We start from the raw sequence: 17658 nt of genomic DNA on the forward strand, positions 1-17658 counted from the left end.
TCTTTATAATTCACATGATTTATTAAGAACATTATGTAATGCAAAATCTTCATACTAAGTATTTAGGGTGATTTAGTAAGAAAAAGAAATCTGAAGAAGACATAATTCCTTCTCAATTAACATTTGAATTAGAACATGCATTATATGGGGATGAAATTCAGTGTGCAAAAGAAAGGCTTCAAACCATGAACACATAAAATGCTGAAGGTCATTAAAATCAATAGATTGAGTGTCCTGAACTTAAAAATGTAACTGTGTCTTTCTTTAAAATATTCACAGCTTATTGGCCGAGGGAGATACGGAGCTGTATACAAAGGATCTTTAGATGAGCGTCCAGTGGCTGTAAAAGTATTTTCTTTTGCTAATCGTCAGAATTTTATAAATGAGAGAAATATTTATAGAATCCCACTGATGGAACATGACAATATTGCTCACTTCATTGTGGGGGATGAGAGATGCACTGCAGATGGACGGATGGAATATTTATTAGTAATGGAATATTATCCCAATGTAAGTATTTTCTTTTATTTCAGACAGCTGTAAGAAAATAAAGAGAGACAATTATTTTTAAAGGATTATTTGAATTGCTTTTTCAGTAATCTCGGTGCTATTCATATGGTAAATTTTTCTTAGAAGGGCATAAATACCATTTTTGGTGAAAATTACAATAGACTCATCTAAATATTGCTATTCATTGAGTGAACACACCCTTTGTAGTTTGCAAGCCAATTTTGGGGAGCAAGGGCTAAGAAGAGGAAATGCAAAGCTACCATAGCTTTTTTGTCTTCCTCCGCGTTTTCTGTCATCTACCAGAAATTATTCCTTCTTCATCTATGAAATAGATTGAATTCTCCACTAGCTACCCAAGATCCTTAGGATTCTTCTGTCCTAGTATCAGCTTGAGAAATAGCCATTATTAAGGTTTAGCACACCCAAGTCTAAACACAGCTAAAAAGGGAGAAAAAAATCCTGTTTCATTGCATTCCTGATTCTAGTTCTGGCAATCTTTCCACAACGGCCATCTCTTTTCCACTGCCTTTTCAATTCCTACTGTACAGCCCTCACTAACTCCTATTTAGGTACAGAAGTTCATCTCAGAAAAAGGAGACTCATGACGGATTCTCCTTCAAGTTTACTATTCCATACTGTCCTCTTACCTGTTTCAGAGAACTGTGAAGATATGGCTATTCAAGAAAATATTTATAGATAATGAGGATTAGCCTGTCCCCATTGGATGGTGCAGCTGGTGCATGTTTTTTTATATATTGTGATTAATATTGTTTCTAACCTTGTTATTCTAACCTATGTATTATTGAGGATAAGACCAAAGTCATATTGATTGGGAGTCACCCTCCTAACACATTAATCACAACTGGCAAGAACCAATAGAACATACCTTGGCATGTTCTGGCAATAGTTCACATAACCTGGTAGCATCTTATCACAAGATAGAAGAATAGATACAGATGTCAAACACAGAATTGGTAAAGCCTCTGCAGTATTCCAGCAATTATGACCTGTTTGGTCAGCCCCAACAATAGATAAGACCACGTTACAGCTTTATAAGATTTTACAAACATCATTTACCAATAGTGATCTATGCCAATGAAACATGGACAATAACAGCATGCACAGGACAAAAGCTCAATGTGTTCCATCAGTGTTGCCTATGGAGAATTCTGGGTGTCACTTGTCACAACCATGTCACAATGAAGAAATTTTCCAGCGGGGTGGATCTTGGAAGTTGCAGACCATTGTGATGGAGCCACGAATGTGCCTAGCTGTCCATTGCTTGCCAGAACATCGATGCCCTAAAAACCTTGTAGAATAGGAGCTGCCAGAGGAAAAGGGGAGGCAGGGTAGACAACGCAAAACTTGGTGATAGACATTAAAAAATGACTTATGGACAGTGGACATCAAGGTGGGAAGATGCCAAAGATGCCACCGTGTATAGGATTCATTGGAAGAAGCTTGCTGTCCTATGCACATCACATGAAAGGAACCAATGATGATGATGATAACCTTGTTATTTATGAATGTAATATCCTTGGGGAACTGAGCTGCATGTAAACCATACTAAATATCAGGATAATCAAAATTAAGAATATCCCCTTCAGCTGACTCCAGATCACTGGAACTTGTTGTGACTCAGGGCCAGCCTGTGGGTCCGACAGCCGGCTCTGATGTATCGGATGACTCTGAGGGGGAGGAGGGAAACGAACCGGCTGATGATGGTTTGGAGGAGGGAAACGAACCGGCTGATGATGGTTTGGAGGCTTTGCAGAGTCCTCAGCCGGGGACCTCTTCTCAGCTGCGTGAGCCCGAGAGTGCGGAGGAAGATGACCCACAGCTGGCCCTGTTCAAGGACGCCCGACGCAGGAGGCAGTCAAGCAGGAACAAACAAAGAAAGGCTGCAGGACTCCTCGGGAGGAGGCACAAGGAGACCACGCCCTGAGCTCTCTATAAAAGGAGTGTTTGGGGAGGGGCTGGTTGCTGAAAGCAACTTTTCCGCTTGAGAAGACAAGCTCTAGTGTTTTTGTTAACTGCGTAATTAAATCTTGGCAGAAGCCTTTTGGCCTTGGACGCTTTCCAGTCTCTTCTTTTCGAATAGGGGTTGCGAGAAGAGGGCTGGTTCAGAACAGTTTGCTTTCAGCCACCCACCCCTTATTACTTCGATGGAGCAGCTTCTTGCCGAGAATGCCCAGCTCAACCAGCAACTCACCTTGCTGGCCACTCAGGTGGCACAACTGCAGGCTCAGGTACATGCTGCCCCCCCACCCAGGAGGAAATGTCAGATAGCTATGCCGGATAAATTTGCTGGTAAACCAGAACTGTTTCCTGCCTTCCTGGGACAATGCCAGCTTTATATCAGCGTGAGAGCAGCTGATTTCCCCACTGACCGAGATAAGGTGGGATTCGTGTTGAGCCTTCTGTCGGGAGATGCAGCTCGTTGGGGCACGCCTCTGTTGGCACAGCCTAGCCCTTTGTTGGATAACTTTGGGGGGTTTTGTGACCATATGCGCCTCATGTACGAGGACCCGATTAAGGCGCAGACTGCCACCCGACGCCTGAAAGCTTTGAGGCAGGGTCAGCGCCCTCTACAGGCCTATATCAGCGATTTCCGGCTGCTTAGCCAGGATTCCGCCTGGAATGAGGCTGCGCTCGTGGATGCCTTTCAGGATGGCTTGTCAGAGGAGATGTTGGATGAGCTGGCCCGCGTGGACATTCCCTCAGACCTGAATGGGCTGATCCATCTTTGTCTGCGGATCGATGCCCGGCTGCAGCAGCGTAAGAGTCGCCGTGCCACCCCACAGACCCCTGCCGCCCCTGTTGTGCGTGAGCCCCCAGTCCAGAGGGAGGAGCCAATGGAGCTGGGTGCCGCCAGGTCCCGTCTATCGGTGACGGAAATGGACAGACGACGATCGGAGGGGTTGTGTTTTTACTGTGGGGACCCTGGACATTTGGCTGCTTCTTGCCCGAAGAAGCGTCAGCGGGCGTCAGTGACCAAGCCGGCCCTGAGAAAGTCCCCTGCTTTGCTGTCGGGAAACGGCCCGAGCCCGATCTAGACGGTGTGAACGATCGGGCGAACCACAACGGCCACGCCGAGCGACGCCGTTCCGACGGTGCCTGTGAACCTCCACGGCATTTGATTTTGGAGGCACGACTGATCCTTCCTGGCAAGCCAGAGGGGATTCCGGTCCATGCCTTAATTGACTCTGGGGCTACCACTAACTTTATGGATTCGGCCTTTGTGGCCAAATGGGCTGTTCCCCAGTGTCCAGTGGATCCGCCCATGCTTGTGGAGACCATCGATGGTCGAGTGCTCCTGTCCGGGCCTATTACGGCCGCCACGCAACCCGTGTGTATGGCCATCAGTACCCATGTGGAGGCCATTCAGTTCTACGTCACTTCGGAACTGCACTTCCCCGTGGTCTTGGGACTGGCGTGGCTCCGGGCGCATGATCCACAGATCTATTGGTCTCAGAACTTGGTCACCTTCCCAAGTTTGCAGTGCGTGGACCACACCCGCCATATCTGTGCCGGCCAGGTGGAGGGTTCCCCAGGGGTTTCCTTGCCTCCCGAACTGTCCGACTTTGCTGACGTGTTCAGTGAGTCAGAGGCGGACCAATTACCCCCGCACAGGCCCTACGACTGCTCCATTGACCTAGTCCCTGATGCGCCTCTCCCAGTGGGGCGTTTGTACTCCATGTCGGAGCCCGAGTTGGCTGCATTGCGGGACTTCCTGACAAAGAACTTGGCTCGTGGTTTCATCCGGCCCTCGTCCTCGCCAGTGTCTGCGCCCGTGCTCTTCGTCAAAAAGAAGTCGGGCGAGTTACGACTTTGCTGTGACTACCGGAAACTCAATGCCATCACGGTGCGTAACCGCTACCCGCTGCCCCTCATCCCCGAGCTCTTGGACCGACTCCGGGAGGCTAAGATCTTCACGAAACTGGACCTGCGTGGAGCTTACAACCTCGTCAGGGTTCGGCCGGGTGATGAGTGGAAGACGGCGTTTGGTACTCGCTATGGACATTTCGAGTACACGGTGATGCCGTTTGGCCTGACCAACGCCCCCGCTGTGTTTCAGCATTTTATGAACGACATCTTTCGGGATCTGTTGGACCAGTTTGTTGTGATTTACCTGGACGACATCCTGATTTACTCCCCGTCGCGTGAAGCGCATCATCAGCATCTCCGTCAGGTCCTGCAGCGCCTCCGGAAACATCGGCTGTTTGCCAAGTTGGAGAAGTGCCAGTTCTACCAGGTGACCATTGATTTCTTGGGCCACCGCATTTCTCCTGAGGGCATCGCCATGGAACCGAGTAAAGTTGAGTCGTTGCAGAGTTGGCAACCCCCGCGTCGCGTGAAGGATGTTCAGCGACTTCTTGGATTTGCCAACTACTATCGGACATTCATCCCTGGCTTTGCTGCCTTGACAGCCCCCCTCACCCGGCTCCTGCAGAAGAAGACTCGGTTCCAGTGGAACGCCCCCGAACAACAGGCGTTCCAAGCTTTGAAGGACGCCTTCATGAAGGAGCCCATCTTGAAGCATCCTGACCCGCAACGGCCGTTTGTCGTGGAGGCGGACGCCTCCGACATTGCCATTGGGGCCGTGTTACTCCAGGCAGCGACGCCCAACGGTACCCTTTTCCCTTGCGCGTATCACTCTCGGAAATTGAACCCCTCGGAGCGCAACTATACCATCTGGGAGAAGGAGCTGCTGGCCATCAAGGCGGCGTTCGAGGCTTGGAGGCATCATCTGGAGGGGGCGCGGCATCAGATCGAGGTCCGGACGGACCACAAGAATCTGGAAAGCCTGCAGACCGCTCGGAATTTGAACCAACGCCAGATCCGGTGGTCCCTCTTCTTTGCGAGGTTTGACTTCCGGGTGCGGTACATACCAAGCGGGCACAACCAGAGAGCGGATGCTCTGTCCAGGAAGCCCGAGTACACCCGAGTGGAAGACAAGCTTCCGCCCAGGACAGTGATCCCCGTCGAGTCTTTTGCTGCGGTGCGGGAGCCGGTGGATATACGGGCTCGGATCCGGGAGGCGCAGCAGCAGGAGGCGTGGGTGGCTCAGCGGAAGGAAGAGGTGGGGCCAGATTCGCCTTGGTCGGTCACGGATGGACTCCTGTATTATCGTGACCGGCTCTATGTTCCAGGAGGGCCACTCAGGGGACTCGTCCTCAGCCAATGTCATGATAACCCGGCTGCGGGGCATTTTGGCCTGTTCAAGACTCTGAACCTGGTCTCCCGTACCTTCTGGTGGCCCCGAGTCCGACACGATGTCCAGTCTTATGTCACCTCCTGCGGCCCATGCAGGCAGGCCAAGTCAGCGACAGGGGCCCCGCCTGGTTTACTGCAGCCTTTGCCAACGCCCAAGAGACCCTGGGGGGCTGTGTCCATGGACTTTCTGACGGATCTACCCCCATCCTCCGGCTTCACGACAGTGTTTGTGGTGGTGGACATGTTGACCAAGATGGCGCACTTCATCCCCTGTCGCGGCTTACCGTCAGCTCGCGCCACTAGTCGCATGTTCATCCAACAGGTGTTCCGGCTGCACGGCCTTCCCGATAGAGTCGTCTCCGATAGGGGGGCCCAGTTTACAGCCCGCTTCTGGCAGGAGTTGATGCGGGCGTTGGACATTAAGGTTTGCCTCTCGTCCGCGCATCATCCTCAGACCGACGGGGGTACCGAGAAGGTCATCGGCATCTTAGAGCAGTATCTGCGCTGCTACGTTAACCTGCAGCAGGACAATTGGGTGGACTATTTGGCCATAGCCGAGTTTGCCTTTAACAACTCGCAGCACACCTCCACGCAGATGACACCGTTCTTGGCCAACGTGGGTTATCACCCCCGGTTTTTCCCCCTTTCTCCCGTGGACTCACCGGAGCCGGCAGCGAACGAATTCATGGCGGAGTTACAGGCAATCCATCGGTTGGTGCGACGGCAGCTGGAGAAGGCCAAGGCCGACTACAAGAGGTTCGCCGATCGGTCGAGAAGGGATACGCCTCCACTATCGGTGGGGGATCGGGTCTGGCTGTCCACCAGGAACCTGCCATCCACTCGGCCGGCGAGGAAGCTGGACCACCGTTACCTTGGACCGTTCCCAGTCGAGGCCGTCATCAACCCGGTCGCCTATCGTTTAACTCTGCCACGTTCCCTGCGCGTGCACCCCGTCTTCCATCGGTCCTTGCTGGTCCCCGAACAACCGGCCTGTCCACTTCGCCAGGCGGAACCTCCACCATCAGGAACTCGTGATGGAGGCAGCACCCCCGAGTACGAGGTCGCCAGCATCAGGGATTCCCGCTGGCTGAAAGGTCGCTTTCAGTACCTGATCGAGTGGAAAGGGTACGGGCCGGAGGACTTCACATGGGAAGACGCGACCGCCGTTCATGCCCCTGCATTGGTGACTGCTTTTCACGAACAGTTTCCATCCCGACCGCATCCGGATCGGCAGACCCGGGGGAAGGGCCCTGCGGTGCGGGATAGTGTTGTGACTCAGGGCCAGCCTGTGGGTCCGACAGCCGGCTCTGATGTATCGGATGACTCTGAGGGGGAGGAGGGAAACGAACCGGCTGATGATGGTTTGGAGGAGGGAAACGAACCGGCTGATGATGGTTTGGAGGCTTTGCAGAGTCCTCAGCCGGGGACCTCTTCTCAGCTGCGTGAGCCCGAGAGTGCGGAGGAAGATGACCCACAGCTGGCCCTGTTCAAGGACGCCCGACGCAGGAGGCAGTCAAGCAGGAACAAACAAAGAAAGGCTGCAGGACTCCTCGGGAGGAGGCACAAGGAGACCACGCCCTGAGCTCTCTATAAAAGGAGTGTTTGGGGAGGGGCTGGTTGCTGAAAGCAACTTTTCCGCTTGAGAAGACAAGCTCTAGTGTTTTTGTTAACTGCGTAATTAAATCTTGGCAGAAGCCTTTTGGCCTTGGACGCTTTCCAGTCTCTTCTTTTCGAATAGGGGTTGCGAGAAGAGGGCTGGTTCAGAACAGAACTGTAGTTGGTCACATCAAGTCCATTCTGCTTCTGAAGGTGTCTTTTTGCAGTTTCAGTTGGATCCTTGAACAATCACTCTGATTATACAGTAATAATTGTAAATAAAATGAATCCTGGAAATCTTACCAAATGGCGTTGTTTTTCGCGGCAACTGGACATTTTTATAATAAAGACAGTGTAGCAAAATGTGGATTAACGTTTCAGAAACTCCTTCAGATGTAGAATCTTTGTTTGAATGGGATACACTGTAATTTCCCTTCAAAAGAGCTATTGACATGACCACTGATAGTTTGGAGGATCTGGTAGAGTTACCTTCTTGGTACCTTCTGTTGCCTTCTTGGAAGCTTTCCACAAAGGTTTTTCCATACAGCTAAACGGAAATCTTTTGAAGACCTTTGATTGGAAATAACAATTTTAATTCTGTTTGGATCTCCCCCTCTCTGCAACCTCTTGCAACTATATTCTGCTTATCCTGCTCCCCCTTTGGTAGGAAGTACTTTTTTTCCTACTTGCTGAAAAAAACTTTTATGAAAAGGCTTTTACAACCCCGTTCTCCTATATCCGCTCCTAGTAGCCTGTAGCAACCCTCTTATTCTCTGTGGTAACAGTAAAGCAGAAACCCTTACTATCATTGGAAATATTGATTTGCTCTTTGGATATTCATCATGCTTTCACATTTTACCTGGACTGTACAGCACTGTTTCACTAAGGCCAGTGTTTATTTCTTGTTTTCTAAGAACAAAGCAAACAGTAACCACAAGTGCATTATTCTTATTGACTAAAAACGCATGTAGAAGATAAACACTACATTGATTATATAAACGCATGTAGAAGATAAACACTAAGAAAGTTCCTTCTTATTTTCTCCAGGGTTCTTTGTGCAGATATCTGACTCTCCAGGCTAGTGATTGGGTCAACTCTTGCCGAATGGCGCATTCTGTAACTAGAGGCCTGGCATATCTTCATACAGAATTACCACGAGGAGGTAAGCTAATAAGTGTTTCAATTCTGAATTCCTCCTTTAAGTTATGTCGAGCTATGGTACAGTTTGATACCTATTGTTAAACATAGAATTTCATGTAGAAATGAAAAGAAAAATACAAAAACCTAATAAAAATGACCACATATATTATTAAAAATATAATCTTAGGTTCATGGATCTGAAAGGAGTAACTTGGACCCTGAAATTCAACTCTTTGCTTACTGCAGAACAGGTGCACCGAACAGTCCAGTTTAGAGGAGCAATCTAATCTGGCAGTTGAAACAGGAGCTTTGAGTCTTGGAGAATCTCCAAACTACACCCTAGTTCTATATGTGGAAGTGCCACCCTATTCAGAACCAATGGTGAAGCATCTGTGGCACTGAAAAAACCATGCATTCATAGCCATTCAGTCTTGTCAGGATTGAGCGTAAGCCTGTTTCTCCCCATCCAGATACAGTAGCCTGTCTGTGTTATCCAGCATTACTGAGAGATCAAGATGAACCAGGATGGTCATACCGTGACAGATCATCAAGAAATGTCTATGGTTGTCCCAAAGGTGCTTTTTCCAAAAAACAACTGGCCTTTCTTGTTTTTGTTTTCTTTGAAAACGTTTCGCTTCTTATCCAAAAAGCTTCTTCAGCTCCTCCAGTGAGTTGAAAAAGCTTATTAGATGAGAAGTGAAATGTTTTCAAAGAAAAATAAATAAATCAAGAAAGCCCAGTTGCCTTTTGGAGTAAGCATCTTTGGGATGATCATCAACAAATATTATTGGTTCTGTCTCTACATTAAGCCCCAGTTGTGTGTGATTATTGGCGTGTGTCAGGCTCTCAATAACTTGAGCTCAGGTCCATGGTTGCACGTAAATATAAACAAATACCAAAACACTCATGTTTTTTCTTCTTTGTTGGGCCTAATTTTCTGATTCATATAGAAAAGTATTTTTTTTGTAGGTGGAAAAAAATACATTTCTATCATACATTCCCCTATGAAGTTGGGACCATGTCTAGTTATACTGACAGAAATACTAGTTTTCATGCATTTCATGATATTTATATATAGTTTCTTAGACTGTAAAATACTTTCAGTTACATAAGAATTCCCACTGGTAGCTTTTGAAACAGTAACCTTTCCAATGGCAGCTAGAATTTTAAAGATAAAAATTACACTAATTAAAAGCTATACCATTCTAAGCAAAACTGAGACCTATTGCAATTAATTATTATTGAATTATCAAAAGTGTAGACTTTTCGATTTATAGAAAAAGACAACATAATGCCTCAAAAAGCTCAATCTACAGCTGACCTCCTATAGTTAACAGTACTTGTATTTCCTGCACAGATATGGATGTCAATACAAATTAGTTTTTCCATACTTGAACCAGAAATACCTGGTACACTGCTTCTGTTAGGGCTAGCTGTGTTATGTCAAAATGACTCCTGTATTTAAAGATGGTTGATTTATAACCGTTCTGGGTAACAGTGCTTTTATTGTGTATAGAATCCCTTTTTTCTTTTTTAAGGTAGGGGTAATATCCACATTCATGCAGCATAACAGGGATATATTTCTGTAGCCAGGGGTCAAGCAGTGGAATTATTAAGTGATTTTGCATGATGGTACAAGCATCAAAATAAAAATAAAATGTGTTTTAAAAATAACTTAAATTGTGTAAGAACACCAAATCTTTCCTGTAGATATTTTGATGTCATGATATATTAAAAGTCTCATAAGATTTATGGCAAAAAACTAAAATCTCAGAAAAAAATAGCAATTTAGTGTTTAAATTTGGCCACAGTTTTATTCTTATTTTGCATAGGTTTCTGCAGATGCGATTTGGGAAGTTGCAAGAAGTTCCTGAAATTTTTATAAGAATTTGTCTGCCCAGGGAGTTAAAGCACATTATGAATTTGGTTAATTTTATATTACGGATAATTTTTAGTTAGAATATGATTATTATATCTATAACCCTGTATTTAGCTCTGGGAAGTGGGGGAGAAGGGGCGTGGTTTGGGGTGGGTGGGTTTTGGGGATACGTATTGTAAAATCTTTTTTTTGTAAAACTTTAATAAAAAAAGAATTTGTCTGCCCGTGCTATCGGTAGTTCTTGTATACTTGAAAAATTAATAGATTTCTCACAAATTTTAAAGGTATTTTATTATGAAATATTAATGGCTGAGTGACTCCAGCATACAAAGATGAAATCTATAAATAATATAACATTTGAAGAGATAAATAAGCAAAAGTTTAGGTTGCTTCTCTCTTTGGCTAGTTTCCATCTGTTGCTTCTTGTCCTGCCCTCAGGTGCTTTGGAGAATAGCAGGCAACCCCTGAGATATTGGAACACTGCTATCATGTCACCCCTCGTCCATTAAACTAGACATACCCAATTCCAGCAATCGTTCCTTATATGTTTTAGCTTCCAGTCCCCAAATCATCTTTGTTGCTCTTCTCTGTACTCTTTCTAGAGTCTCAACATCTTTTTTACATCATGGTGATCAAAACTGGATGCAGTATTCCAAGTATGGCCTTACCAAGGCATTGTAAAATAGTATTAACACTTTGTGTGATCTTGATTCTATCCCTCTGTTAATGCAACCTAGCACTGTGTTGACTTTTTTTGGCAACTGCAGCACACTGCTGGCTCATATTTAAGTGATTGTCCACGAGGACTCCGAGATCCCTCTCACAGTTACTACTATGAGCAAGGTACCACCTATACTGTACCTGTGCATTTGGTTTTTCTTGCCTAAATGTAGAACCTTACTTTTTTCACCAATGAATTTCATTTTGTTAGATAGCGCCCAATGTTCAGGTCTGTCGAGATCCTTCTGTATCTTAAGCCTATCTTATGGAGTATTGGCTATTCCTGCCAGCTTGGTGTCGTCTGCAAATTTGATGAGTTCCCCATCTATCCCCTCATCCAAGTCAATGATGAAGATTTCATGTATTCCTAATTGATATGTAACTATGACATTCTTTAACAGTTGTTCCTAACAATTCCTGTTTAATTGCGTTAATATACCTGAATTACCATCACAAGAGGATCATAAAACTGATACCATAAAAGAGTTTTCATCTGCTCAAAGTGTTATCAGTTTTCTTGAAGTGCCCGTACTCTGTTTTATATTATATGAAAAGAAACCAGTGGGAATAGTAAAACAACGTAATTTATATATTCAAACAGATCATTATAAGCCTGCTATTTCCCATCGTGACTTGAACAGCCGCAACGTATTAGTAAAGAATGACGGAACATGTGTCATTAGTGATTTTGGCCTCTCCATGAAGCTAACAGGAAATAGACTGGTGCGCCCAGGTGAGGAGGATAATGCTGCAATTAGTGAGGTAAGTAAAACAGAAAATACATTTTGGAAGTCTCCTCATAAACCTCAGAAATGTTGACACCAAAACCTTTCATACATTTTATGCATCTGTTTTAAGAATAGTGGATTTAAACACTAAAAAATCTTTAAAGTTTACCATATCTGCTTTCAGATAAAAAGAACAATGAACTTTCTTATTCTGGTTTTCACAGGCAAGAAATATATATTCCTTAAATATATTCCTTAAATATATTCTGAAGTGAGAAAGCCAACTTAAACACTTTTAGTTGCTCCTACTTTACACAACAAATGTATCTTACTAGCCTGCATCATACTGCTGTAGGTATTTTTGTCAGCTTCAGGTTGCCTGACTACTAATCAAATCTGAAGTGGAAGACAGAAGATTTTTTTCCGTTTCAAAACACAAAAGAGATTGACATGGGGAGCATGGAAAGATGGCATGATCACTAGGTTAATGGGTGAGGTACATTTCCTTAGGATAAACAAGTATAGGTTAGTATTTTGCATAGGCTAATCTGTTTTTTTAGCTTAATTTGAAGTTTAATTTGAAAGATGAGAGTTAAAACTTTCTTCAGATGATTATCTAAGAATCTGTAGCTGAAAGAGAAAAATCAAGAAAAGAATTAGTTCTTTTTATTCTTTCTTGTTCCCAACTCAATAATCTAAGGATACTCCTAAAAATTAAGAATGCTACACAGGACTACAGTTTTAAAACTGTAGTTTACATTATGTAATTTTTCCAATTTATATTATGCAAGGATTAAGTTTTTTTAAAAAAAAATTGTTGATTAGTGAGAGGATAGATAAGCATAGAATTTTAACATTATTTTTTGATTAACATTTTATTTATTTGTTTAACATGCAACTTTCACCTCTTTTTACTGGACTTCTGTTTAAAGAATTTTTCCTCAGTTTCACCGGGTTTTTTTCATAAGAGTTTTATTTTGACTAAATAATAAAATATGTTGAAAAGATCAGACATTATTTGAAATGCAAATAATAAGATTGGGATTCCACAGAATGGGTCCTAAGGAAGCTTTATGCTCATATTAATGCTGTCTTGAGGATGAAAGTGAATGTAACTAAAAAAAATTCCTGTTGAATTACTTGAAGAACAGTGAACAGTATTTCATAAATACCAAGCCAATGTAAGAATGCAACAACATGTCTTTACAGGTTGGGACAATTCGCTATATGGCCCCTGAAGTGCTGGAAGGAGCAGTAAATTTAAGAGACTGTGAATCAGCTTTGAAGCAAGTCGATATGTATGCACTTGGTCTAATCTACTGGGAGATTTTTATGAGATGTACAGACCTCTTCCCAGGTAATAGAAGAATTACTGGAATGCTGCATGCTTTTTCACTTACAGAAGCTATTCTATTTGTTTATTGTTATTGCTGTCCTAACTCAGCCAAAGCCTATAATTCCTTACTGTAAAGAATTTGGGTATGTCAGGTTGTCAGGTTTTTCTTTTAACTCTTTTTTGCTTTGCTTGTCAAATTAGTTCAGTGCCATCTAGTGTTACAGGGTGGTATCCACCTTTCTGCTTTATGATAACCTTGAACCTGTGTTAATCTTGACAGTAAGCTTTAAGTATTAAAGACATGCTTTTGAAAATATTTGTTGGTGTTGGTGGACGTTGGCATGTCACTCAAAACATCAAGGCATGTCATAATTTAGTTCCGGTAATGAAAATCAGTTCTAGGGATGGTGTATGATTGGAAGCACCATATATCCTTTTTAATTATAACTACAGCCTTTGAGTCACCAGCTGGGTTCAAAGAACATGCTTAACCCATCAGTTCTGAGACTTAATGGCTGCTGCCATGCACAGTACATTCAGCTGTTACGTTTTGATTTTCCTGGGGTGAGGGCGTGGCTCAGTTTATTCTGTCAACCCAACTACTTGCCAAGTGGTGTACTGTACTGTATATAAGACAGGATGGGCAACCTTCTTTTTATTACTTTTTTCAATCAGCATTGAATATTGAGCATTGAATATTTTTGGAATGAGCCCCAAAGCTCCGCTTTTGGAGGGTTGTGGAGGGAGATATGTTGAAATAAAGTGGGTAAGCTTTATTAATCTTTTCTTTTCTTTTTTAGAAAGGAGCAATTTAATCCACTATTTCAGTTTTTTCAGTTAGATTTGGCCCTGCAATTTGCTAGGGAAAAAAAGTATGTGGGGGGGGAAGGGGAAGAACTAGAGACTGTATGCAGCTTACTGGCCACATACTGCCTTCCTCTGATCAGAGAAATTAATGAAAAATCAAAGTGTATGATTCAGTTCCGAAGTCTGCCTTCCGTGTACCAGTTCAGTTCAAATATTTCAGTTTGTTTTTCCATTGAACTGTAAAACTTATATATTAAAGGTGGAAAGAATTCTGAAGTGATTTATCTTGGTCTGATTTTTTTACAACTCAAAAGTCTGGCATTTTTGAGGGCTATGTAGACTTTCTATAGTCACTGTATTTAAACTTCTAGTTTATACTATAGACTTTTTAAAAATATAATGACTGTAAATGCTTATATATTAACATACGGTATCTAAAACTACATAAACATGCAACTTGTATGCAGCTTATTGCTTAGCTGTGAGTGTAGTTAATTTTAAATGTCATTCATTTTTTTAAAAAAATAATTGTTATTCCTAATTTTTTGAACTTTTACAATCTTTCTTTTAGTGATTTCTTCAAATATAACAGTAACAATTTCTTGATTCTGAAATGTGACCATTAAAACTAAGCTAATGTTTTCTGCGTTAGAAAATGTGTTCCATGATATATTCCAAGTATGTAGAAGTATTTTCATAAATATAAGAGGTCTGTTTGGAAAGAAATAAAATTGACAGTTAGTTGGCTCAGAAATTGAAAAGCTCATAATATTTGTGATATGATTATTTAGGCATGAAACTGGACAATAAGTAGATAAAGTTTTTTTCTAAAAAAAACCCTCCTTATCCTATATTTTGTCAAGAATTGAGGAAAAGGTGGATAATTCTCCTAACTTCTGCAATATAATAGAGCACAATAGAAAATGATAACCCAGGCACAAATGATGTCATAATGCAAATCCTGTTATTTACATCCAACCAAAATACATATATGGAACTATAGGATTTACAGTATATAAGATAAACCATTAAAAACAACAACAACAACAGAACTGTTCCTTCGTTTATACAACTCAAACGGCATTCCAAAATAGTATCCTAAAGTAGAGGGGACATGAATGTGCCACCAGAAGGCTTTTGAAATGTTTATAGAATAATTAAGAATTTTGTTAAATTATTAGGTTTAGTTAAAACTTTCAGAATATTTCCAACTGTTTATATACCATTTCCTTATTTATTTTCTGCCTGTACAAATTAACAAATCCAATCCTGTCTGAAGTAAGGAAAAACAATACAATAAATACATTTTTGCTAGACTCCAACGTTTCAGTATCAACTTTGTTTTGTTTTATTTTTTCTGCTTCATGATAACATTGACGTGCCCTTTTCTGCAAACAGGAGAATCTGTGCCAGAGTTCCAAACAGCATTCCAAATAGAAGTTGGAAACCACCCCACTTTTGAAGATATGCAAGTCCTTGTTTCTAGAGAAAAGCAAAGACCAAAATTCCCAGAGGCCTGGAAAGAGAACAGCTTGGTAAGAAAAGAAAAAAAAGGGAAAAAAAGCTACACTGCTTTTTCTTTTGAGTTGACGATGTTGTTGGAATGTGAATGTAGAAATGGAGCACTGTTATTATGAAATTGTAAGTGCTGTAACCAACATTTAAGTGCAAAAGAGAAAAGTAATGTATCTATGATAACTTGTACTTTTGTAATGTAAAATGCTAGTTATACATTGATCACTAATAGGAAACAGCCGCAGAATTACAGTTTTCCAATATATTGAAGTCCGACATAACAGTTGAACAAAGAAAAATATACCATTACTTATTTGTTTGGAGAGTTTTGTCACATTAATGACAACTAGTCATGATTTATGAAATCTTCATGATCAGTGGTAGCATACTTTTGAATGTCAATATCAAGAAAACAATATTTGGAGAGAATAGTTTTTTGTCCAACATCCTGATTTCTTTTAAAAATCTAGTGAGTTGTTTTGGGAAATAACGTTAGAATGGATAAACCTTTGGTCTTATCCAATACTACTCTTCCTAGACCCGAATGTTTTTAATAATCGTACATGATCGAACTGTTGATCATTAGCAGTGGTATTGAAGAACAAATGTTAAAAAAAGAGGTTGAGAAAATGTCATCCTGTTTTCTTTGGTAGGCTGTGAGGTCACTGAAAGAGACAATCGAAGACTGCTGGGATCAAGATGCTGAAGCTCGGCTGACAGCCCAGTGTGCTGAAGAGAGGATGGCCGAACTCATGATGATTTGGGAGAGGAACAAATCTGTCAGTCCAACTGTTAACCCTATGTCTACAGCTATGCAAAATGAAAGGTATATAGTTCTGTCGTCTGTCTGTCTATCTATCTATCTATCTATCTATCTATCTATCTATCTATCTATCTATCTACACAAGCTCCACATTTGTTGCACATGTTTTTCTTGAAAATTTGGTTTCATTGCAAGAACATCACATTTCTCCAGCACTTAATTTTACATATATAAAAAAGCTGTTTTTCCAATCAGTAATACCTTCCTCTTGCCCTGATTATTCAGGAGTCAGAGGCTATTTTTATTGTTTGTTTCTGAGGTAATTCCTTAAGAATTGTTATCACATATACAGTAGCTGCATATTAGCTATACACCTGGAAAAAGGAACCTGAGCTCACTCAGTATTGCAATATTGAAATCGTGGTGCTCTTTAGGTAAACATAGAAAAATATCTTCAACTGCATCTGTGTTCCTTTTATAGGCTGTCTCAGTATGAAACTGAAAATAAATCCAGGAAAGCATTTCAAAAAGAGTTATATACAGTTAAATACAGTTGTGGTTACTCTGAAAGATACCTAGCGACATACATAGCATCGTTTGAGTTGAAAATATCCTTAATTTGGCATGAAAAGGACCACAGCAAAGATTTTTTTCTATTGCTCAGGAAGGCAGGAATTACATTTGTAGATGTTCCTTTCTAAACTTGGTTCTCCTGTATTCTGCCCGAGTTCTTTTCCCCTGCTTTGCCTAGGCATGAATTTTTATATTTCAACCTCTTATCTTAGAATATTCTCTGTATCTTAGTAGCTTTTAGTGAGTGACCTTTTTCTGACCTATAAATCAGGTATATGGTCCATAAAGATGGAATAATCCTCTGTAGTGATCCCTCTGTCGTATCAGAAGTAAATAGTGTCATTCACTCATCTGAAGAATCTGTACAACCTTCATTCTTCTCTGAAATCTTTCATTCCTTCAGGCAGAATTTCATTCCCTCAGGCAGGATCTTTTCCTCTAAAGTATCCTTACAGAAGAATGTAGCCCTCTCATCCAAAGCATATCTGGCAGCTTCATTAAATGCTACAGATTTTGAAAGAGTGCTTTAGAAGGTTTACTTTTTTTTTTAATTAGAAAATTTTATTAAATGTACAAAAGTGAACATGATTCAACTTCCCTGGCTACAACACTACTATTAGTATTACCTTATTTTACAGAAAGAAAAAACAAAAACTTAAAATACATTCTATGACAGGACAGACTATAACAAACTGTACATATAACATCTGTAAATTTTTGGGTAAACTATCTTTCAGTCGTCACTGTTATATTTACATATCTTTCAGTTGTGTCCTGATATAGGTGCTAATAAAAAGTCCTTACGTCATCAACTAATCAAACAATAGTCATCTCAGCGATCCTCCTTATCTCTAACCAATCGTACAAATTTTGC

General features: G+C 42.0%; 1 protein-coding gene across 1 annotated transcript in view; it reads left to right on the forward strand.

The window, feature by feature from the left end:
* Positions 1 to 17658, forward strand: part of BMPR2 (bone morphogenetic protein receptor type 2) — an 87498-nt gene that overhangs the window by 64422 nt on the left and 5418 nt on the right. Inside the window, exons 6-11 of the mRNA XM_081328201.1 lie at positions 280 to 510; positions 8371 to 8485; positions 11664 to 11824; positions 13000 to 13147; positions 15332 to 15468; positions 16102 to 16274. Of these exons, the coding sequence (XP_081184327.1) occupies positions 280 to 510; positions 8371 to 8485; positions 11664 to 11824; positions 13000 to 13147; positions 15332 to 15468; positions 16102 to 16274 (965 nt within the window). The remainder of the gene's footprint in view (positions 1 to 279; positions 511 to 8370; positions 8486 to 11663; positions 11825 to 12999; positions 13148 to 15331; positions 15469 to 16101; positions 16275 to 17658) is intronic.

Source organism: Vipera berus (genome assembly GCF_964194415.1).
Source record: "Vipera berus genome assembly, chromosome: 1".
Lineage (NCBI taxonomy): Eukaryota > Metazoa > Chordata > Lepidosauria > Squamata > Viperidae > Vipera > Vipera berus.